The following is a 24,453-nucleotide window of genomic DNA, read 5'->3' as shown; positions in this document are numbered from 1 at the left end:
TTATGTATATTCAATTTTATTTGCTTTTCCACATCTGGCTCAATAGTCTCTTAGACTGGTTTTTTCCTTGATGGCCTCAAGTTCTGCTGTCAGTCCCAGAATCATCTTGGGAAGGCCGCTGGACTCAGGAAGATGTTCAGTTGCTGGCAATGGCCTAAAGGGAAAACCGGTTATATCCAGTCAGCAACTTCTGCTCACCTCCTTTCTTTTTTCTTCAGGGCTCCTAGTTGAGTATGGCCCTGTACTGGGTTTATGGGGAGTTGTGAGGGTGGGAGGCAAGAAGCAGTTCTTAACTGGGCCAGGACAATTCAGTGCTATAAGCGCATACTCGGAACTTAGTGGCAGAACTTGAACTGGTTGTAAGTCAAGGTTCATGCCACAAGACTCCAGAATGTGTTTGAAGGCTGGAGGGCACAGGTGGGATGGTGTGAGGCTCTACCACCAGGTCAGTGTAGGTACATTCTCACCTAGCACTCAAGCACTGTTTAAGGTGGTAAAACCTCTTGCCAAACGGTAGAGCAAATTCTCATGATGCCCTTAGAAAGAACTGGTGGGGGAGAATGTTAGTGCCTGTTCCCTTGCCTGGAGTGTGCAGGCCTTTCTGAAGCCATTTTCCCCTTGGCCTTGACTTGGACAGCCGCAATAGGCACCTGGTTCAGGCCTGCTGTTGCCACCTTACTCTAAGTAGTAAACAGTATGGTGAAGCCTGCTTAGTAGGTATGTGAAGAGGAACTCAGGATGGCAACACTATCAGGTGAAAGTTCACTAGAGGGGAAGGGAAAGGGGTAAATAACTATTTGAAGGTGATGAGGAAGATGACGGCTTCTCCTGCCCAACTTTTGCTCCCTACCCTAGTCAATGCGTGAATCTCCAGGTGACTGTATTTCATCCCATCATTTGAGAGGACTCACATTATTTATCCAAGAGATGTAAGCAGAGACCCGGGTGAAGACTGTGGGCTTCTTGGCGACATTACAGCCCAGGCTGGATACAAAGCTGGTCACACCATGGACAGCATACTGGCCATTCACCAAGCAGTGAAGGGGGCCCCCAGAATCACCCTGTGGGGAAGAGAAGCAGAGTCCTAAAACTCCAGATCTTTGGATCTTTGGGCCTTTGTTTCTGCTTACACCCTACCCACCCACATCTCTGTTTATAAATCCCGTACTGTATAAAAGCTCCAATTGGAATCCCTACTTCCTTCGTATCCCCACTTTCTAAACAATTATAGTACTTCTTCCTTTCTTTTGCAGCATGTTCATGTTCTGCCTTGTGTTTTGGTTTCATAATTTGTTTCTAACTCCCATGCTTATCTGTGATCTTCTTGAGACAGGAACTACATCTTGCTGATATTTTCCGCTCTACAATGCTAGCCTAGAACTTTGAATGTCTTAAGTTCAATAGCTATTACTGACTTAAATTGAACCTACAGTGGGGGGAAATAGGGTGTTCTAATGATTTACCTACCCCCAGCATTCAGACCAATAGGTCTAATTAGACAGCATTTAGATAACAGGGTAGGTAGTCAAAACATGTTAAACTAAACTGAGGTAAAGAGAAGAGAAAGTGCTGTATTGGGTAGTGGTTACGTGCTTGGGCTCAGAATCGGAAGAATCTGAGTTTACAGATTATGACCTTGATACTCTTTTCCTTACTCAGTTCCCAGTTACATAAAATTGGAAGCTATTTCGTTGAAGAATCTGACCAGCACAAGAGGGAAGACTTTGAGGTACTATCGTTAGAAGTCCTCCAATGAAACGGCCTAGCCAGATCACCTGACAAAGCAGTTCCCTATAGATGAACCCCACCTATGGCTCAGAGGTACCTATCAGCTTGCTACTGTCCTACTCTGAAGTAAGAGCAGATGGTCAAGGATGACCAAACATCTAAGAAAGCGTTGGTCGCTCAGTCGTGTCTGACTCTTTGCGACCCCATGGACTGTAGCCCTCCAGGCTCCTCTGTTCATGAGATTCTCCAGGCAAGAATTATGGAGTGGGTTGCCATTTCCTTCTCCAGGGGATCTTCCCAACCCAGGCATCGAACCCGGGTCTCCTGCATTGCAGGCAGACTCTTTACCATCTGGGGCACCAGGGAAGAAAGCCTCAATATAAAAATAAAGATCCTGAGTGAAGTAAGTCAGACACAGAAAGACAAATATCATATGATATCACTTATATGTGGAATCTAAAACAGAAGTAGAGTCACAGATGTAGAAAGCAAACTTATGATTATCAGGGGAGAGAGAAATGGGTGGGGAGGGAAAATAGGGAGATTGGGATTGACATATATACAGTACTATATGTAAAATAGGTAACTAATAAGAACCTACTGCACAGCACAGGGAACTTCTACTCAATATTCTGTAATGGCCCATGTGGGAAAAGAATGAAAAAAAAAGTGAATATATGTATAACTGATTCTACTTTGTGCATACCTAAAACTCACACAACATTGTAAATTACCTATACTCCAATAAAAAAAATTTTTTTTAATTTAAAAAATAAAGATCAAAATAAAGAGAAAGAAATAAACCAAAACTGAAGACAACCAAGATTATGCAGGGAGAAGACTACAAACAATAAAACTATATAAGTATTATATCCATGATATAAGAAGAGCAAGCTATTAGAGCATTCAGAAAACAAAAAGCCTTTGGAAACATGAATATGATGGTAGAAACGAAATATTAGGCTAGGAGATAGACAAACTATATATAGAGAGAGAAAATAAGAAAATAGGAGAACCAGTTTAGGAGGTGGATTGTGAGTAACAGGAATTCTAGAAACAAAAAATAAAAACGGAGGGGAGGAAATCATCAATAAATAAACATTTTCAGAACCAAAGGTCTGGAGTTTCCAGGATGAAAAAACTCACTATCCCTCAAAATGAATGCAAATAGACCCATACCAAGAAACAGAACACCAGGGTCAAGAGAAGATAAAATAGGTCAGTTATAAATTAGTGGAGAGTTTAAGGCTGAACTCGTGATGAGTTGAGTATGTTGTTGGTTGTTGTCTGGTCAATAAGTCTTGTCCAACTCTTTGTGACCCCATGGACTGCAGCACACGACTTCCCTGTCCTTCACTATCTCCCAAAGTTTGCTCAAACTCATGTCGATTGAGTTAGTGATGCCATCCAACCATCTCATCCTCTGTCGTCTTCTTCTCCTTCTGCCCTCAATCTTTCCCAGCATCAGGGTCTTTTCCATTGAGTCAGCTCTTCTCATCAGGTGGCCAAAGTATGGGAGTTTCAGCTTCAGCATCAGTCCTTCCAATGAATATTCAGGGTTGGTTTCCTTTAGGACTGACTGGTTTGATCTTTTTGCTGTCCAAGCGACTCTCAAGTCTTCTTCAGCACCACAATTCAAAAGGATCATTTCTTCGGCGCTCAACCTTCTTTATTGTCCAATTTTCACATCTGTGTGACTACGGCAAAAGTCACAGCTTTGACTATATGGACGTTTGTTAGCAAAGTAATGCCTCTGCTTTTTAATATGCCATCTAGGTTTGTCATAGCTTTTCTTCCAAGGAGCAAGTGTCTTTTGATTTCATGGCTGCAGTCACCGTCTGCAGTGATTTTTAAGCACAAGAAAATAAAATCTGCCAGTTTCCATTTTTTCCCCATCTCTTTGCCATGAATATATATTTTATGCAAATTTTAAAAGACAATGATTAACTCTAGGGAAAACAAAATTATTCAGGGAATAGCATTTTGCATGAGTATGATAAATACTAAATGTTAGTTTAAGAGAAATTATTTAGGGAGGTTGGGGTGGGGATCAGAAAAATTCATGCTTGAAGGGCAAGTATAAATGTGTAAAGGAAGAGAAGTTCCATATCTTGCATAATGCCTGAAGTGAAAAATTAAGTAGCAATATAAGTATACGCTTTTAGAGAGCTGGAGGTAGACATAAAAGAAGTCAACTCAAGAGTTAAAAGTAGTCCCCTCTAGGGAGGGAGAACTCCAGGTCAAAGAAGAAACACATGATTGTTCTTTCCCACTATCAAGCCTCAGAGTTTTATTTGCCACCTTAAACAAAGTCATCATTCAATGAAAACAACAACAACAAAAAAAAAGAACTAGGGAAAGAGACCAAAAGTTCAAATTGGGGCTAATTTTTTTTTTTTAAGGAAGTAGCTGTACCCCACCCTAACTATGTTTGGGTTAAGAAGATGGTTATTCTTTTTATAAAAAGAAAGATATATATTCCTTTAGGTTATTGTACTCAATACAAAACAATTTAAATATCTTCCACCTAAATTCTAATAGGGATTTGAGAGCATTTCTAAACTAGAGGAATGGAAGGTAATTGAATTGTGTACCATATTTCTGTCTTATGCTAATTGACCTGAAAAGAAACAAAAGCTCTGTAGTGAAGGAGGATATGGCTGAGGATTTTAGGGCAGAAGGAAGAGCTGGGAGAGAGCTCAGTGGGAGTGGGTAGATTGAGGTGAGAGGTGTTTAATGAATCCCCTCTGAGGATATTGGCGGGGGACACAGAAATCTGAAAGCCCCAAAACCAAGACACAATATTTGGGAAATTCCATCGGGAAGGGACTGTGGAGACACAATGGCCTCAGAGAATATCTGATTTGCAGTGTCAGCCAGAAGGAAAGTACTCTAGTTTTTCAGAATTCAAGACTTTGAGAGAGAGCAGGGGAAAGTGAATTAAACTCAGAAAGATTAAACCTTAAGAGGTTATAGGTGAGGCTGGCTGGTGAGGAACTGGAAGAATTTAACTTATGTGTTTGTCTTCATTAATTTATTTATTCATTTGGCTGCACTGGGTCTTAGTTGTGACATGTGGAATCTAGTTCTCTGACCAAGGATCGAACCCAGAGCCCCCTGTATTCAGAGCGCTGAGCCTTAGCCACTAAACCACCAGGGAAGTCCCACATCTTTTTTTTTTGCCCTAACTTACAGGTAGGGTTCCCAGGATACAGGACTTTTAGATGTGGACAAAAAAATGTTGCCTGCTGTGTCAGTAAACAAAGTGTTGCCTGCTATTCTGGGAAACAATGAATGTTGCCCACTATCAAGCCACCTGCCCCCGCAGCTGCTTTCCACATCCTGAAGGGATTTCAGGATGGCGAAAAATGATACTGACCCTAGATAGTTACAATGAATATCAAAGGGCTGGTTTCTATGAGCCCAGACTCTTGCATTTTCCCATACAGAGAAAAGCACTGAAACCATTCACTTGAGATGTCTGTTTCTTGTTATTGGCAGTAATCTTTGATGGCTGACTGTTTTCTTCCCCCCAGCAAAAATTCTAACATCCCTTGGCTCCTTCCTTACCTCTTTGCAACTGTTCCTCTGAGCTGTCTGAGAGGGTGTCTTCCAGGCTATAATCCTCAGTAAATTCATCCAATAAAACAAAACTCTTAACTTGTAAATTGTGTGGTTTCGGGTTTTTTTTTCAGCTGACCCTGGGGAAGTCCTGGGAAAACTGGGATGAGTTGGTCACCTTACTTTCATAGTACTAAGTGCTCACCAAAAAAACCTTTAATTTTTGATTCTACTATTTCAGCCAGCCTACCAGTCTCCTTCTGGCTTCTCTTCCTCCTCCACCTAGCTTAGAGCTTGCATTTGATCTGCAATACTGTCTTTATGTTTCAATAATGCATGAAAACCCAGCCCTGAACTAATCCATTCCCTACAACTAGATCTTTGAATGGAGTGAATAATTTACCCATATGATTACTGCATGGTCTCTAACCTCAGCCTATCAGCAACATCATGGAGGCCAGTCTTTCTCCATTCATCTTAATTAATCCAAATCCATCCAACCCTTTTACCCCTTCATTTTCCACATTTAAATTTGACTCCTAGTTCATGCGTAAATAGAAGCAATTACAGAACACCCACCAAATTTGAGCTACTCAGCCTGCACATTCTTTCATATCCATGCATGTTTCTGTGTCCCTCTTCTAGTCAAAGCCAGCTCCACCTGTGTTCTTGGTTCATCTTTTCCTTCCCCTCTGGGATCTTGCTGTGCTGTGCTGTGCTTAGTCGCTCAATCATGTCCGACTCTTTGCAACTCCATGGACTGTAGCCAGCCAGGCTCCTCTGTCCATGGGGATTCTCTAGGCAAGAATACTAGAGTGGGTTGCCATGCCCTCCTCCAGGGTATCTTCCCGACCCAGGGATTGAACCCATGTCTCCTGCATTGTAGGCAGATTCTTTACCAGCTGAGCTACCCCTGGGGTGGCCCCTGGGGTCTTGCATCATCCATTTATTCCCTTTCTCTGACTCTACAGGATCCTTTCCGCTCTGCCCAGAAATACACTCAGTTTTCTTCTATCTTAAAAGATGCACCCGCTCCACGACTTTCATCCTCCTGAAAGCTACCAGACTTCTAAATTCCTCTTTCATCCAAGATTCTTGAAAGAGTATTCTATGTTTCTTGCTCTTTCTTATTGCCTCTTCATGCCTTACCTTTCAATCAAGCTTCTGTCCTCATCACTCCACTGAAACTGTTCTGGCCATAGTTACCAGTGATCTGTCAACTGCCGAAGAAGCTACTTTCAGTTATGCACTGTCCCTGTCAGTACTTCCTGAGGGTTTGTAAAACCCTTATTACTATGGTTTCCTCTTACTTCTTAGATCCTTATGGATCCTTTGTCCTCCACCTATCCCTGAAGCACGCAACGATTTCTGTTATCACAGTTCTTCCCCCAAATCACTGTTTTATTTTCTTTTTTTCCTCATTCTACCACTTTTCCCTGAGGAGTAGGCAGTAGAGGGTGGGAGAGTTTGAGGGATCTCATTTCCTGTTGAACTTATCTCTAGCCCAGTTTTCTCCTCCAGGCTCTACTCTCTTTATATCTGGTTTCTTACCAGTTAAACTACAGCTGAATGTCCCACTGAGATCTCAGACTCAATTTGTCCAGAACCATATTCATCACTTTCCCTCTGAAATCCTAGAAATCTTGTCTCATTGGAGGCTGCAAACCCCTCCCCCAAATCACTTAACTGAGATGCCTGGAAGTCACTACTGCTCCTCCACCTCCCTCCTCTCCACTGCGCTAACTCGGACCCTCAGATTTCTTGCCTAGATAATTGAAACAGTCTCCTAAGCAGTCTCCCTGCTACGCTTACCTTATCATCAGAGAGTGATTTTAAAAGGCAAATCTGCTCACGCTGTTCTCCTGTTTAAAACTCTTGAGGGGTTTCCCAGTGCCTAAGATAAAGTGCATGTCCCAAGCATGCTATTTGAATGAAGGCCCAAGTCCTGTGGCTCCTACCTGTCTCTAGTGTCATCTCCTGACATTCCCTAGAATGGTAATAGTTTATGTTGCAGCCCAGAGATCAGCACATTTTTTTTTTTTTTTGTAAAGAGCCAAAGAGTAAGTATCTCAGGCTTTGCAGGTCATACTGTCCCTCTCGCAACTGTTCATCCCCATGAATGCAGCCATGAACAATGTCATGAACAAGTCTAACTGCATTCCAGGGAAACCTTCTTTTTAAAACAAACATTGAAATTGTATATTTTTCATGTGTCATAACATATTCTTCCTTTTTAAATTTTTTCCCAACCATTAAAAAAAATACAAAAAACATTCTTAGCTCACGGGCCACACGAAAAACAGAGGCAGCAAGTTGGGTGCTGGAGGCTGTGAGCCCTGAACCGCTGCTATAGCTGAAGGGAATGCCTTATAATTCTCTGTGTGTTCTAGGTTCTTAGCCCATGTCTTTCTTCATGTTCTCTCTCTCTGAATATTTTTACCTCTTTTTTTCTTGCCTGGCTTTCTGTTTAAACTTCATGACTCACTATGAACTCTAGCTTCTCAGGGAAGGAAAGTCTTTTCTGACACCAACAGGTAGAGAGGGCAGTATCTGTTTTTTGGATTCCTGTATCACCTTTAGGCATGTCTTTATGATAACACTTAGCCACACTGTAGACGTTCTGTCCTATGTCTGCTCTTTCCATTCCTCCACTAGACTGTGTTTATATTCATCTTTGTATCTTTTGTATTTTTGATACAAAGATGAATCAAACACAGTGACTAGCATTTAGCAGATAATCAAGAACTTTTATTGGACTGCAGTACCAAATCTGTAAGATGGTGTATTGCTGATTGATCTTGTGTAAATAGAAGATGATTTATACATATATATAATTTTATAATAGTTTATATATATACTATTATAAAGCTATTTAGTGTACTTTCCCCTACCGTATTTACCTGTATATATATTGCTATCAACACTACTAGGTCAAAAGGGTGGTGGTAGAGGAGCTATAAGAAAAATTAGGGTCAGGACTTCCCTGAATGGCTAAGACTCTGCGCTCCCAATGTAGGGGGCCTGGGTTTGATCCCTGGTCAGGGAACTAGATCCCACATACTGAAACTGGGAGTTGACATGCCACAACTAAAGATCCCAGACAGAAGATCTCACCTGTTACAACTAAGACCTGGCTCAGTCAAATAAATAAACAGAATATTTAAAAAAAAAGAAAGAAAGAAAAATTGGGGTTGATGGGAGGGAAGCTACCCTGTACACAGTCACAACCACTAATCCAGGCCTAGCCCTACCGCAGCCATTAAAAGTCTAAGGCACCAATAACTTCTAAAGGACACTCACATATACCAACACAAATGTTAGGCCACATGCAAACTTTTGAGGTGAGGGCATCAGGCAGGCAAGATGAATTTTAAGTTTCCTTTCAACTTTGAGATTCCTTGAATACAGACTTATCAGCACAGAATAATTCTCATCCAGACACTAGACTAGTAAGTTGAGTCTGTATTTACAGGTGGGAGTAGGTGTGGAATAGGAGGTGGGGAAAAGGTAGGGGGTGAGAGGGAGAGAAGAGAGGGAGCTGGGGTGAGACTTCTGACACTCTGAGCCTGTGTTCACCTGGCATCCAGCACGAACTCCGTCTCCTCCAGCGCACACCATGGTGGTCTTCACGGTGGAGCCCCAGTAAGAGGAGCTGGAGCAGGTGGCGTAGTCCACGGAGGGCAGGTAAGCCTGCTGCAGGGTCTGGGCCAGCTGCCCATTGGCTGAACAGCACACACAACTTTAGAGGTCAGCCCCAGATGCTGTGCAGGGAAAACCTTCCACACCTGGCCAAACTTTCCCAAGCTCTGATGAAAGCTGAGGTCAGGGTAAGCTCCTTTTCTCTGCCATGTCATAGATGTTCTCTTGTTTCTTTTTAGTTGAAAGGTACAGGCACCTTCCTTGACTAGTATTCCCAGATTCCAAACCACTAACTCATGACTACTTTAGTTAAGTAACTAGAACGGTCTTATTGTTAATAACTCATCTGTCTATCCTGTTTCCTTACACCATAAACCCCATGGAGTAGAACTGGAACTGTGCAGCCTTCTTTCCATTTCTTAAGAACTTAGTGCAGTTTTCCTTTATCTCATTGTGTGTGTGTGTGTATCCTTACAACAACACTTTCATGTTATATACAGATCAGGGAATTGAATCACAATGACATTAAGTGAAGCGAGAGCAAAGCTGGATTAGAAGCATGTCTGTCTCAGTCCCAGGTTTTCCCAGTAGACTGTTGCTCACAGTAAGACCTTGCCTTTCCTGCAGAGCTCAGATCCTGCCCAGTGGCTCTCAGCTTTCTGCACCAGGCCTGCTGTCTCTACCCTTGTTAACCATCTCTGCTCATAGCCTCTCCCACCTTTCCGTGTCATCCAGTGACTTTCCCTTCCAGTAATCCTCCCATGATTGACCAGAAGAAGGCTGAGGCCTCCTCTGCCTTGACTTCTTTGGACCTGCAACCACCCCTGGCTCTTTCACTCCAACCCACAGCCCGGTGATTTGTCTATGGAGGTAGCATGATGCTGTAGTGACCACCAAAGTGGGAGCCAAGATATCGGCATTCTGGCCCCAGCTAACCAGGTACTAACTAGTCACTATCTAGTCATGGGACCTTGAACAAAGTCTTTACTTTCTTTGGGCCTCAGTCCTCATATATAAAATGAGAGGCTAGTAAAAAATACTGTCTGAGGTAAGGCCTGATTTTTTTGGTTGCTAAGAGTCTGTGAATCTCTGAATTGACTGTTGCATGGCTTGTTCTTAGGTTGATTTCACGCACCAGTTATTTTATCTCTGATGGTTCCTCTGGTTCCTGGCCTCCGGCTCTGAACACTTAGGACCACAAAACAAGGGCTGCAGAAGCTCAGCTACCTAATCAGTATCCACGTGGGGGATGGATGGTGCCAGTGCAGGCAACTTACTCTTAGTCCTGCCCCAGCCTGTGATGTAGCAGGGCGTGTTGTTAGCCAGGATGGTTCCTGACTGTGGCAGAACACCCAGCTTGACAGAGCTGTTGAGGGTAGCACTCTGGGCCAGGCGCAGCACGGCGATGTCGTAACTGCGGGTAGAAAGGAGATTGCTTGCTCACAGGACCGGAACTTCCTTCAGCTCAGCATAGGGATAAGCCCTCCCTAAGCTTTGTGTCCCCACAGGATCGGAAACCAGTGACTACGAAGAAGGAGGGGACTCGCCAAGCTTCAAACTTGAGGAATTGCTCATTTGGGGTCTAGGATATTCTATGTGTAACAGCAGCCCCTGCTGGTGAGGTCTTGGCATGGTCACTAGTTCTTATTTGCAGCCCTGGGGAGTGAAGCTCTTTTCTGAGTGGAGAGCTGTGATCTTGGTAGTGGAGAAGAGTTCTCAAATGAGAAAGACATAGGATGCTTTGCAGATATACCCCAGTTACTGGAGCCCAATCCCACTCCCACACTCTATAGACTGGCCACCCTTTTAACCACTTTCTTTCCAAAAGTTTACAGCTCAGTCTTGCTGAAGTTTTCTTACTATAAGATTCATTTTTAGGAAGTCTGTTTTTGCTAATGGTGGTGGTATAGTAGCTAAGTCGTGTCTGACTCTCACGACCCCACGGACTGTAGCCTGTCAGGCTCCTCTGTTCATGGGATTCTCCAGGCAAGAAAACTGGAGTGGGTTGCCATTTCCTCCTCCAGGGGATCTTTGTGACCCAGGGATGGAACTCAGGTCTCCTGCATTGCAGGCAGATTTTTTACCAACTGAGCTACAAGGAAAGCCTTTTGCTAATGGAGTCTGTGCCATAAAATGAATAATATATAACAATAGAAACAGGAACATTGAACTCTGCAGAGAAGGAGCTTCAGGGGATCCAATAATGCAGACCAGCCCAGATCAAACAAATCCCAAAGACCTTCAAATGTTCTCAAGCCCTAGTGTGTGCTCAGTCATGTCCAACCCTTTGCAGCCCCATGGACTGTAGCCCATCAGGCTCCTCTGTCCATGGGATTTTCCAGGCAAGAATACTGGAGTGGGTTGCCATTTCCTCTTCCAGGGGATCCTGCTGACCCAGGGATCGAACCCACATCTCCTGTGTCTCCTGTATTGCAGGCAGATTCTGTACCACTTGAGCCCCTGGGGAAGCCCCCCAACATCTTAATTCTCAAAGTCCTCCTGGATGACTGTGAAGGAAGCCCAGACCCTGTGGCTGGGCAGCTAGCCCTCCACCTCCCAGCCCCAGGCCAGCGCCACCTTGCCCTACCCTGCAGCCACGTTATTGCTGTTCCAGGACGGGTGCACCACGATCTTCTGCACGCTGATGTACTGCTCGGTGCCATCATTCTGGCTCAGGTTGTGGTCTCCCAGCACCACACGGAAGGTCAGTGTGCTGAAGGGAGAGAGGGAACCCCTGAGTGAGCCTTTTCTTTCTCCTCTCAGAGAAAAGTTGGGAAGGCATCTTCCATCTCATTTTTAGGACAGGAACTCATCTTTTCTGGCCCAGGCAGAGGGAATATGGAAGACCCTGGGAGATGAAGTAACTAGCCCTCTCATCCCCAATTTGCTAACTTGTGGAAGTGACAAAAACTACTATCAGCTTCATTTCCCCAGTGTCAGAGGCTGAATATCTCATAACTTGGAAGAAGTGTGGTGGGCGTAAATGAAAGAATGTCTCTCAGACCACAAAGGGATGTTGAGAGGTATATAAATTTCTAGACCAAGAGTTCTTAAAACATGGTCCCTGGACCAGCAGCATCAGTAGAACCTGGAAACTTGCTAGAAATGCCGATTATCAGGACTCAGCCTGGAGTTCTCTATCAGGAACTCTACCGGGTGGGGCCCAGCAATCTGTGCCTTGTAGGTGATTCTGATACATGCTTAAATTTAAGAACCATTGCTCAAGATAAATATGAAAAAACGGTTACCAATCAGGCATTGACTAGTACTTAAATATTTATCTACTTAATCTTCACAATAATTCTACAAAGTAGGTATTATTACCCCATTAGAGATAAGAGAGTAAGAGCTTAGGGAGCTAAGTACACCATCCAAGTTCACATAGCTAGAAGAAGGTGGGACTGGATTTGAACGTGAACTTGTCTGATGCCAGGCTTTGAAAAGTACATAGTTTGTACTTTTCATCTTACTACCTCCCTGCAGGCCCCCAGACTCCTTCTTAAGTCTTGTCCTGAGTGGTCCAGGATACATATTCCTCTAGAAGGACCAGATTCTTCTCCCAGGGCTCAGAAAAGCTGGCTTGTTTTTCTCACCTATCCACACAGTGAGCAGCTGTCATCACCCAGTTCTGTTTGATGAGGGTGCCGCCACAGGTGTGATACCAGGAACTTCCAGACTTGTACTGGAGGGAAATCTAGACGGGGAGAGAAGAAAAGAGGAATAGGTTGGTGTTTTTAAAAAAACTTTGTCCCAAACCAAGATCTCCTTAAACTCCTGCCATCCCTCAAAATATCTGCCAACTATCTGGGCTACACATACAGTGCATTTGGCATCGTTACACTAGGTTGTGGCAAAGGGCCAAGAACCCAGGTCCTTCTACCTCGATTGCCTCTTGGGAAGGAAATGTAGCCATGGAATTGCTCTGTCACCTAATTCACAAGCCGAGGTCCCCAGAACTCCCCTCCAGTGTTTTCAAGATACACCCTGGCCCTTCATTCAGCGGATGCTTAGAAACGCCACTGGAGCCTTCGTTTTAATCAGTTCACGCCTCCTCCTTTGGTGGCTCTTATCACGCAATAACTCTACTCCTGAAAATGGAGGCTCAAACTTTTGTAAATTGGGTTTAATTCAGAATTAATTGCAGTGATTCCTCTCAAAGTATGGCTATTCACCAATCAATTTGCCAGTTTTACACAATTAGAATTGCTTAAATCAAAGCCTAGCCCTATTTTGAAAGTGGAAACTCTTTAAACAGCCACATAAACAAGGGGCTCTAGCTGGGGGCAGGGTGTGTTCACATGTGACACACACTGCATGGAGAGGGCTGTGTGTGTGTGTGTGTGAAGGTGTGTTGCATCTATGTGAGTCTCGCATACAGTCTTGCTAGTGTGGTCAAAGTGGTATCGCTGGGAGCGTACATGAGGTTTGTGTTTGTGTGTGTGCCTGGGAAAGTGAGTGTGGTTGGTGTTTTTGCATTTAGAGAAAAACTCCTTTTGCATTTAGAAAAAAACTCCTAAGCCTGGTCCCATTCATCTTCAACATCTAGAATCCAGGCAGCTGGAGAACTTCCTGTAGATAAGGATATGCACACATATACATAACAATGTATATCAAGGCACAAGCAGCTCTTATTTCATTGGCAGTCTGGGCTGTGCAGGAACACCCACCTGAGAGGGCCAAGAATTCTTCGAGACCGCAGTCCCTCCAACTACCCGGGCGTTGGTTTCTGGAAAGTCCTGGGTGCCGTGTCCTTTGTGGAGCAGAAGAAAAGTGAGTGATGACTAAGCGTGGGGTCAGCTCAGGGTGGGAGGGCGGGAGGCAGTTGTGCTTTGTCTGCAAACTCACAGTTCCTCCCAGCAAATGAGGGGCCCAGCTGTGAGTTCTCTGGGTCCCTTTTGAAAGCAGGGAAGTCCAAGTGCCTTCTGCTTCCCCTACGTGTCCCCAGAGCTCTGACCCATTTCACACAGCTACCAGGACCCAGTGGTCTCAGCCTCACTCAGGGTCTCTACCCCTCACCTCACCCCCACCTGCCCACACACAGAGCTTTAGCTGGAGTCCCCAGGGGGGAAAGCAGTACACATGCCCCGAGGCGCCTGCTGAGGATGTCTTCCTGTCCTCGGGGATGATGGGGGAGTCTGGGGCCTGGAAGAGGCTCCTCTCTGCTTCAGGAACCTGTCAGCCAGGGGTTCCTGACCTTTTCTATCACGAGCTCCAGGAGAGTAAAGTTTTTGCTAGACACACAGGCAGAGTCTCCTGCTTGCCCCAGGATAAGACCTGGGCTTAGTGAAAGCTTTCGGACCCTCCTGCTCTATCTCCCTCCCTACAGATCTCCGGCCAGATGACCCACTTACCATAAAGGACGAGAGAGGCGAACACCAGCAAGCGCAGCATGTTGCCAGCGAGTAGACCACTGCCCCCTTGCCATGAACCAAGCCCTCTTTATACTCCTCTTATCAGCAGCTTTGCTGACCTTCTTCCTGCCAACTGGCAGGGCTGTTGGTGAAAGGCAGGGAAAATCACAGGTGACATGGAAACACAAATGAAAAGATTTCTTTTCAGGTAAACTAATTTATCTATGATCAAAGACAGAACAAGGCCAGGGCTGAATTAATCATCTGCTTTCAGTTGAAAAGCATCCAACAAACTCTTTACCAGAAATAAGATGGAAAGACAGGACTGGCTTTTCCTTTGGGGTGCTCCCCTCCTAACCTGCCACTGCCTCACTGCCCTCTGGGGCACTGTAAATGCAGAGACCTACCCCGTGCACCAGGAGGTGGAGGCAAACAGGGCTGGAAGGTCAGCAGAAAGAAGGAAGAGACAGCAGCATCTCCCTGCCCAAAGAAGATGGGTCATTCCCCCAGGACACAGACAGAGGTATAAATGCAGGGCGACAAAAGCAGAGTAGATGCAGTGGAGAGAATTATTATTTTTTTAAGAACAATGTATACTTCTAAATGTTTGTTTATTATTCATTTTTTTAAAGGTGTGATTGTGGTGGCAATGGTATCAAATTGTTAATGGTATTTAGTTTCCATTGGGTGTATTTTACTTTATGCATTTATTTTTCTCTCTGGCTGCCCCTTGGCATATGGAACTTTCTCAACCAGGGATGGAATCTGTGCCAGCTCCAATGGAGCAAGGCGTCTTAACCACTGGACCACCAGGGAAGTTCAGTGGAGAGACTTCTGATGGAGGACGGTATTAGGAAGCAGGTTAGGGGAAACTCATATGGATAGCAGATGAAAGAGCTCTCAGAGAAGGAGGGTATGGGGTCGGTGAGAAGAGAGAGCCTTCAGGATAGGAAGCTAGTCTTCCGGCTATGAGGGTGGGGGCAGAGGATCGGGAGTTTCAGGACAGGTGTGTCCTGCAGGAGATGAGAGGCTCTGCTCATCAGAGTCAGGAGAGGAAGAAGGAGGGAGGTGCAGAGTGCCTGGTCGTGGGTGGCAAACTCTGGGTTGGGAGGTTCCTGAATGAGCACTGGCTGTGGAGCTGTGATTTAGGCAGAGAGAAGCCAGGAATGGTGCCACAGTGATGTGCACAGAGGAAGCCACAATGGTGTGATCACTCACCTGGAGCCAGACATCCTGGAATGTGAAGTCAAGTGGGCCTTAGGAAGCATCACTACAAACAAAGCTAGTGGAGGTGATGGAATTCCAGTTGAGCTATTTCAAACTCTAAAAGATGATGCTGTGAAAGTGCTGCACTCAATATGCCAGCAAATTTGGATAACTGAGCAGTGGCCACAAGACTGAGAAAGGTCAGTTTTCATTCCAATCCTAAGGAACGGCAATGCCAAAGAATGTTCAATTATCGCACAATTGCACTCATCTCACACGCTAGCAAAGTAATGCTCAAAATTCTCCAAGCCAGGCTTCAACAGTACATGCACCGTGAACTTCCAGATGTTCAAGCTGGATTTAGAAAAGGCAGAGGAACCAGAGGTCAAATTGCCAACATCCATTGGATCATCGAAAAAGCAAGAGAGTTCCAGAAAAACATCTACTTCTGCTTTATTGACTATGCCAAAGCCTTTGACTGTGTGGATCACAACAAACTATGGAAAATTCTTCAAGAGATGGGCATACCAGACCACCTTACCTGCCTCCTGAGAAATCTGTATGCAGGTCAGGAAGCAACAGTTAGAACTGGACATGGAACAACAGACTGGTTCCGAATAGGGAAAGGAGTACGTCAAGGCTGTATATTGTCACCCTGCTTATTTAACTTATATGCAGAGTACATCATGGGAAATGCTGGGCTGGATGAAGCACAAGCTGGAATCAAGATTGCTGGGAGAAACATCAATAATCTCAGATATGCAGATGACACCACCATTATGGCAGAAATCGAAGAACTAAAGAGCCTCTTGATAAAAGTGAAAGAGGAGAGTGAAAAAGTTGGTTTAAAACTCAACATTCAGAAAACTAAGATCATGGCATCTGGTCCCATAACTTCGTGGCAGATAGATGGGGAAACAATGGAAACAGTGAGAGACTTTATTTTGGGGGGGGGGGCTCCAAAATTACTGCACCCATGAAATTAAAAGACACTTGTTCCTTGGAAGAAAAGCTATGACAAACCTAGACAGCATATTCAAAAGCAGAGACATTACTTTGCCAACAAAGGTCCATCTAGTCAAGGCTATGGTTTTCCCAGGAGTTGTGTAGGGATGTGAGAGTTGGACCATAAAGAAAGCTGAGTGCTGAAGAATTGATGCTTTTGAACTGTGGTGTTGAGAAGACTCTTGAGAGTCCCTTGGACTTCAAGGAGATCCAACCAGTCCATCCTAAAGGAAATCAGTCCTGAATATTCATTGGAAGGACTGATGCTGAAGCTGAAACTCCAATACTTTGGCCACCTGATGCAAAGAGCTGACTCATTTGAAAAGACCCTGATGCTGGGAAAGATTGAAGGCGGGAGGAGAAGGGGATGACAGAGGATGAGATGGTTGGATGGCATCACCGACTCAATGGACTTGAGTTTGAGCAAGCTCCGAAAGTTGGTGATGGACAGGGAAGCTTGGCATGCTGCAGTCCATGGGGTCGCAAAGAGTCGGACACGACTGAGAGATTGAACTGAAATAAACTGAACTGAAGCCAGGAAGGGGACGGGGAACTGCACTAAGGGCTGCCTTGCCGGGAGCCAGCGTGAGGAATTCCACCAGTGACAAGGTCATGCGGCAGAGCTCTGATGGCAAGGCTAATCAGACCTCAGGTTTTCCCCCTGGAATTTCCTGAGCATCCACCCCCCCAAAATAAGAATCTGCCTGCTTTTCCACTCTTCTAATATTCTCTGGAAAAAGTCAAATCAGGGCTTTAGTCTTCTGCATTTGAAAGGGATGTTTCAGTTAAAACCCCCTCTGATAACTCTCCAGCTTGCCTAACAGGTTCCCCCGGACCTCCTACAGCTTGTGAATTGCTTACAGCCCCCCCAGCTGCGAGAGGCACAAAGCTTAAAAGCATCTTAAAGATACAGAGCCTTTTCTAAAGAGTTAAAAATTACATTGGTAGAGGATTTTCACTGTTGACTCAATGACTGCTGCCAGGCCTCCATATTCTTTATCTTTTAGGCACCTGGGAGGATGTTAATCAATGTAAACGGGATATGGAAAAAGATATATAGTAGTTTTTATGTTAGCAACACTAGACTTTTCAGTTAATTACTTTTCTCTTTGTTATATATCACTACACTCCTCTTGTGTCCTTGCTATGTAAGAATGTAACTTTATTTAGTGCTTTCTGAGAATGGCACCAGACTTTGGGAAGATCAACACAAACAAGACTTCTGGTTGACAAACCCTTATCAGAAAAAAGGCTGTAAAATGTTAATTGGCCCTTTTGGCCGGAAGATGATGTAAATCACCTAAGACTTGTGTATACAATTAGGTATGCAGAGAGAAAAGCCTGGTTTTGATAAGTCTGGACTGCTAACGCTGCATAACTTTGTGTTACCCATTGATCTCCATGTTTTATCAAAAGTATAAAAGGCTTTCTGAACAATAGAGGACGGAGCCAGTCGCTGGACTGGTTTCCCCCGTGTCTCCTCTTTACTCTAATTTCAGGCTGAATTCCCACCTGGAGTGGGGCAGCTCACTAAGTCTACTTACTTGCCCCGGCTTTTAAGACCCGTGCGAAAGGGAGCCTAAGGAGGGGCACCCTTAGATACTCAAGTGGGCGCCGGTGGCCCAACGTAGATAGTGCAAGCTCCTTGTCTGGAACTTTATTGGCTTTCCCCGTAAGCCAAGTTATTCAGCCCTCTTTCTCCACTTAATTTTCCTACTACACTATTTCTTCCTAATCTAATCTTATATTAATAAATAAATAAGTTTTCCTTGCCAACACCGTCCCCGCTTCGAATTCCCTGGATCCACTGGGGCTGGACCCTGGCACTGCCTCTCCAGCCCGATCCCCCAGGATCCTAACCTAAAGCAGACCTGGCCCTGGGGAAGAGGGCTGAGCTGGCTGGGGAACCCTGGCCTCCTTTGTCATTCTCCTTCCACCTCCCTGCCCCCTCTGGAGGGTAGGGAGATGGCTCTAGCCTCAGGATGAGGAGTCCAAGAGGAAGCTTGAGCCTCCTGAAGGTTACAGACTCCAAAGTGAGCCTTTGAGGGCAGGGTCAATATCACATCCATCTTTATATTCTTTGGGAAAGCCTAATATGTATTTGCTTAAAAATTAGACTGTTAAGCATTGCACTTAATACTCTCAGTGCCGTTGCCTAATCTCACACTGAGCCTCATCTCTCATGCTGGTCAGACTCTTCATCCTGATTCTGAGGGTGATGTGTGGAGGAAGGCTTGGCTTTCATTCTGAGGCTCTGCATTTTTTCTGAGCAATGCTAGTTCCTTTTGAAATAAACAGAGGCACACAAATACATGTAGAAAGATGTGGGTTCTCGTAAGTGCTGTACTTAGTCTCTCTGCTAAGTCACTTCAGTCGTGTCCGACTCTGTGCGACCCCATAGATGGCAGCCCACCAGGCTCCCCCGTCCCTGGGATTCTCCAGGCAAGAACACTGGAGTGGGTTGCCATTTCCCTCTCCAATGCATGAAAGTGAAAAGTGAAAGTGAAGTTGCTCAGTCATGTCCAACCCTTCGAGACCCCATGGATTGTAGCCTACCAGGCTCCTCTGCCCGTGGAATTTTCCAGGCAAGAGTACTGGAGTGGGGTGCCATTGCCTTCTCCGACTTAGTCGCTCAGTCGTGTCCAACTCTTTGTGACCCCATGGACAGTAGCCCACCAGGTCCCTCCACAGGGAGTCTCCAGACAAGAATACCTGAGTGGATCGCCATGCCCTCCTCCAGGGGGTCTTCCCAACCCAGAGATTGAACCCAGGTCTCCTGCATTGCAGGCAGATTCTTTACCATCTGAGCCCATCAGGGAGGCCTGGATTCTAGTACAGTTGTCATCCAATTTTGTGTAGTTTGTCATAAAATTTGTCAAAAAATTGGGAAAAACCTAAATATTCATCAATAGAGGAAAGTTGGATAAATTAGGTTTAATCATATTAAGGAATACTATCCAGCTTTTACAAAGAATGAGTTAGGGACTTGCCGGTGGTCCAGTGTCTAAGACTCCATGCTCCCAATGGAGAGGGCCTGGGCTTGATCCCTGGTTGGGGAACTAGATCCCACATGCCACAACTAAAGATCCTGCATGCTGCAAGGAAGACGGAAGGTCCTGTGTGCTACAACTAAGACCCAGCACAGCCAAATAAATAAATATTTTAAAAAATGAGATAAAAAGAATGAGTTAGACTTAAATGACATGATATGAAAAAATGCCCTTGGTATATTAAATGAAGATAACAAGTTTCAAACAATATGGTACTCTGTGTACCTATATGTTTATTGCTGTTGTTTTTTGCTAAGTTGTATCCTACTCTTTGCAACCCCATGGAATGCAGCACACTGGGCTCCTTTGCCCTTCACCGTCTCCCAGGGTTTGCTCAAATTCATGTCCATTGAGTTGGTGATGCTTTCTAACCATCTCATCCTCTGCTGCCCCCTTCTCCTTTTAAAAATATATTCATATATTATTTATATATATTTGTTTTATATAGGGGGCTTCCTGGGTGTCTCAGATGGTAAAGAATCTGCCTGCAATGCAGGAGATCCAGGTTCAATCCCTGGGTTAGGAAGAGCCCCTGGAGAAAGGAATGGCTACCCACATATATGTAATATATACTTATATATATAGAAACAGGGTACAGAAGGTTTATACCTAGAAATTATTACCTTTATAGAAAAGGATTACTTCTAGACAATGAATCAATAGGTATGGGAGCACTGTGATGATCAATTTCCCTTTTTTGTGTGTGTACTTTTTTGGCTATACACCTTGGCTTGTGAGATCTCAGTTCCCTGACCAGGGATTGATCCCCAGCCATGATAGTGAAAGCCTGTAATCCTAACCAGTAGACCACCAGGGAATTCCCCAGTTTCACTTTTAAAACACACTTTTCTGTGTTATTTGACTTATCTACAATATTATTATTATTATTGGCTGCTCCTGGTAGCCTGCCAGATCTTAGTTCCCCAACCAGGGATCAAAACCCATGTCCCCTGCATTGGAAGTTTGGAATCTTAACCACTGGACCACCAGCTGCTGCTGCTGCTAAGTCACTTCAGTCGTGTCCGACTCTGTGCAACCCCACAGATGGCAGCCCACCAGGCTCCCCCGTCTCTGGGATTCTCCAGGCAAGAACACTGGAGTGGGTTGCCATTGTCTTCTCCAGTGCAGGAAAGTGAAAAGCGAAAGTGAAGTCGCTCAGTCGTGTCCGACTCTTAGCGACCCCATGGACTGCAGCCCACCAGGATCCTCCGTCCATGGGATTTTCCAGGCAAGAGAACTGGAGTAGGGTGCCATTGCCTTCTCCCTGGACTACCAGGGAAGTCCCTTATTTTTGTAATTAAAACTAAGAAATATATTCTAGGACATTTATTCATTTTTAGCAATGGCACACATTCTCTTCAAGTGGGAAATAGATCCCCAGAGGGGACCAGCCACTCAGTGCTAAGGTGAGAGGTTTCTGGAGCCAGGGGACAGTAGCACAGGGCTAACCAGCATCAAGATTTTAAGCAGGATTTACGGTTTTCGTTTAGCCCTGAGAATGGCACTTTTGCCAACAAAGGTCTGTCAACTCAAGGCTATGGTTTTTCCAGTGGTCATGTATGGATGTGAGAGTTGGACTGCAAGGAAAGCTAAGCGCCAAAGAATTGATGCTTTTGAACTGTGGTGTTGGAGAAGACTCTTGAGAGTCCCTTGGACTGCAAGAAGATCACACCAGTCCATCCTAAAGGAGATCAGTCCTGGGTGTTCATTGGAGGGACTGATGTTGAAGCTGAAACTCTAATACTTCGGCCACCTCATGTAAAGAGTTGACTCATTGGAAAAGACTGATGCTGGGAAGGATTGGGGGCAGGAGGAGAAGGGGACGACAGAGGATGAGATGGCTGGAAGGCATCACCAACTCGATGGACATGAGTTTGGGTAAACTCTGGGAGTTGGTGATGGACAGGGAAGTCTGGCGTGCTGCAGTCCATGGGGTCGCAAAGAGTCGGACACGACTGGGTGACTGAACTGAGCTGAGAATGATCAGAGGGGTGGATTTTAGTAGCACAGATGTGGGGATAGGTCAAGGCCAGCCTGGGCTAAGGGCAGGCCACGAAGCTGGTTTCTGAGCCCCTCTACCACCCCATTAGTGCTCTTTCTCTCTTCTTGAGCACTTCTCTTCCTTGGTCCTCCCTTCACCCCCAAACCTGCTGCATCTCTCACTCCTGTGGGTTATCCTTAGCTGACTGGCCCTGGGTGAGGCTCTCCTGCTGTGGGGTCGGGGTGAGGAAACTGAGTACCATGACAGGGCACCTTGGTTGGGCATGCATCATAAGATTGGGCTGCAGAGCTGTTGGCTGATCCTATAGAGAATATGAGGGATATCAAGATAAACGGACGGCAGACAATCAGTGCCTGATAAATGTCAGGATGCTTAATGGAACTGAGAGTTGGGCTAAGACTGGAGTTAAGCACTAAGGCTCCCTAGAGCTTACCGAACTTAGCATGGCAGTCACAGTCTTCTCAATGGGGACCCCACCCATTGTTCTACAGGGCTGACTCCCCCAGTAAACGCAGCAGGCACAGTGCCCAAGGCCCATAATACTTCTTAGGCCCGCAAACGTGTCTCAGTCTCGAGAATCACTCAGGACTATGTTCATCTTAATACCAACGCAGTTTTAAGAAATATAATTTAATACTTTTTAATGACGGCTCAAGTGCCTAGGGCTCGCAAAAGCCAAAGTGTGGTCCTGAACTGGCTTTTACCATCCACGGCGCCCTCCCCCTGAGGTCTTCCTGCTTCCCACGCCCACTTGCACTGCTGCCCCTCTGCGACTTTTCTCACATGTGGGATCTTTCCTTACTGAGCTCTTCCTACCTGAGGATTCATCCTTTGAGGTCTAAGGTTACCTTCTTTGTGAGGCTTCCTTGATTTCCCTAAATGAAAGGAACTGTTCTAACTCACCTAGTCCAGCTCTGAAAATCTCTAGTTTTGGTATGACTTGTTCTCAGCTTTTTTCCCAGCTCGAGCGGGAGTTCCACAGGAGGAAGAGCCTCATATCTCCTCATGTCCGCCCATGCTTGACACAGTTGTGTAGGCCAGATTGAAAGCTAGAGGATATCTAGAGATGAGACAGTGGCTGAGAGAGAACTTTTCAGATGTGCATGATTCTTCACAACTTGAAGCAGCGGATCCTCCAGACAGATCAGCTAAGGGACAAGCCAGAAGAAGAGGAACCCAATGCCAACTTCTTCACCCATGCCATAAAACCTTTATTTCCATTGGGATCTGTGTACCACTCTCTTCTCGTGCTGGGAAAGAACTTTTCTCTTTCTCCACTGCTGGCCACTCTTCTTTCTCTTTGGCTGGGCTGCCCCATGGGACCTAGACTTCCTGAGTGGGAAGGAGAGGCAGCTGTGGTCCCACGGCAGCCTCATGTGGTGATGCCCAAGAGGATAGCCCTCTACTCAAAGTAGGAATCCCTCCTGGAAGCAATGGGTCCTCCTTCAGGCAGCTGGGGTTCTCTACTTCAGGCAAAGCGGCCATGTGTGCTGGGGTCCAACTTGCTTGGAGAAGAGCTGACATGCATAGCAGGCCTGCTCCACGTGGGGAGTTCATGCGAGAACAGCACACCAGGCCAGTCACAGAGTCATGCTCCAGGCTACCTGTGAGCCATGCTTCCTCAGACTTCCCAGGAATTCTGTTAGCCTTATCTGGGTCCTAGCTTCTGGGTTGCCAATACCTCCTTGTGTGGCCTAGGGCAAGTAACTTCTCTTATCTGGCTTTGGTTTCATAATATGAAAATGATAGGCTTGGATTAAAACAAGGACTTTCAAATTGTGCTTGCAGACCTTTGGAAAATCAGGGCCTGGTGGGCACTGCCCTCATCCTGCCTTCATTTTCATCCATGGCTAATTTGCTTACGAGGAGCATTGAAAAAAGGCTCTGGGACGTAAACCCGAGAAATCACTAGCTAGTTCCACAAGGTTTCTTTCAAAATGAACATCACAGGATTCCCAAATGTGGTCTCCCTCATGGTTACCTGGTCCACTGTTCTAGGCTTTATGGAGACCAGTCAGCCAGAAAGGGTCAGACTGGAGTGAAAAAAGAGTGGAGAGTTGATGGCTAGTTGCTTAGTGTTCTCGTAGTGGGAGGAGCCTGGATTCAAGGTTCAAATTTGAGCCTCAGTTTCAGCTCCAGCCACGCACCAGCTGTGGAATACAGACCAGCTCCTTTACTCCTCTCTGCCTCAGTTTTCTTGTCTATAAAATGGGCACGGTGATTCCTGTCTCTCTCATAGGACTGTTGTGTACCTGTCAAGCACTGTCAAGGTGCTTCAGGTAAAAACAGCAAGGGAGACTTAGACCTCCAATTCCTCTGATAGATTCTAGAGTTCACTGGAAGCTGCAGGTGTCCTAGATGACCAGGGATCCAGGACGTGGCTGCAGGGGCACTTTCCTTGAATTTGTCATTGCTGCCCCGGGTCCTTCCCCAGCTGCCTCCTCTGCTTTGGAGGTCTGTTTCTAGGACAGAAGGAGAGCTCTAGGCCCTGTCTTATGTGTTCTAATGGTCTTGTCCACCAATGTGGAGGAAAGAAATCAGGCCCAATGTTGTTGCAGGGAGTAGGAAGGTTCTGCCTTGACTTCCTTTGGATTTGAAATCCATCTTTAAGGCTGACAGGGAAGCTGCTGGTCAGGTTCTCAAACATCAGGTTTCCCCCAGATTCTGTTTCCTGAGAAGCTTGTGGGAACTCCCAAAGGGGGCGATCTGGGGCCTAAATGAAGAGCCAGTGCTGGTGGGGATCACTGGGGTTGCAGGTGGCCATGACTGGCTTTTTGTCTTTGGATGTCAGGCAGGTACCAGATCCTGAGTTCCTGATGAGTTGATCCTAAAAGATGACACAGCAAAACAAAGGGTCAACTTAGGCCTCAGACTTCTGATAGTACTGCTAAGGTGAATGAGATGAGGACAA

At 45.5% G+C, this 24,453-nt stretch overlaps 2 protein-coding genes across 2 annotated transcripts in view; both read right to left on the bottom strand.

The window, feature by feature from the left end:
* CELA1 (chymotrypsin like elastase 1) lies at nt 1–24,369 on the bottom strand. Its single transcript, XM_069584418.1, has 9 exons — nt 22,446–24,369; nt 14,280–14,421; nt 13,596–13,678; nt 12,522–12,622; nt 11,516–11,641; nt 10,206–10,342; nt 8,866–9,011; nt 912–1,061; nt 1–154 (listed from the first exon to the last, which is right to left on the bottom strand). Exons 2-9 carry the CDS (start codon nt 14,317–14,319, stop codon nt 137–139), a joined length of 801 nt encoding a protein of 266 aa, XP_069440519.1. The 5' UTR covers nt 14,320–14,421; nt 22,446–24,369; the 3' UTR covers nt 1–136.
* GALNT6 (polypeptide N-acetylgalactosaminyltransferase 6) overlaps nt 22,730–24,453 on the bottom strand; it is a 38,842-nt gene continuing 37,118 nt past the window's right edge. The window contains exon 12 of the mRNA XM_069584363.1: nt 22,730–24,369. Coding sequence (XP_069440464.1) covers nt 24,256–24,369 — 114 coding nt within the window. The 3' untranslated portion in view covers nt 22,730–24,255. The remainder of the gene's footprint in view (nt 24,370–24,453) is intronic.

This window comes from Ovis canadensis, chromosome 3 (genome assembly GCF_042477335.2).
Source record: "Ovis canadensis isolate MfBH-ARS-UI-01 breed Bighorn chromosome 3, ARS-UI_OviCan_v2, whole genome shotgun sequence".
NCBI classification, from domain to species: domain Eukaryota; kingdom Metazoa; phylum Chordata; class Mammalia; order Artiodactyla; family Bovidae; genus Ovis; species Ovis canadensis.
This window is presented reverse-complemented; position numbering and strand designations above follow the sequence as displayed.

Excerpts from the sequence above, each read along its gene's own strand:
- CELA1 (XM_069584418.1), bottom strand. The coding sequence starts at position 14,319 with ATGCTGCGCTTGCTGGTGTTCGCCTCTCTCGTCCTTTATG. Across the intron at positions 9,012-10,205 it reads AGGCTGGGGCAGGACTAAGA|CCAATGGGCAGCTGGCCCAG; the intron begins GTAAGTTGCCTG and ends TGTGCTGTTCAG. Across the intron at positions 1,062-8,865 it reads GAGTTCGTGCTGGATGCCAG|GGTGATTCTGGGGGCCCCCT; the intron begins GTGAACACAGGC and ends TCTTCCCCACAG.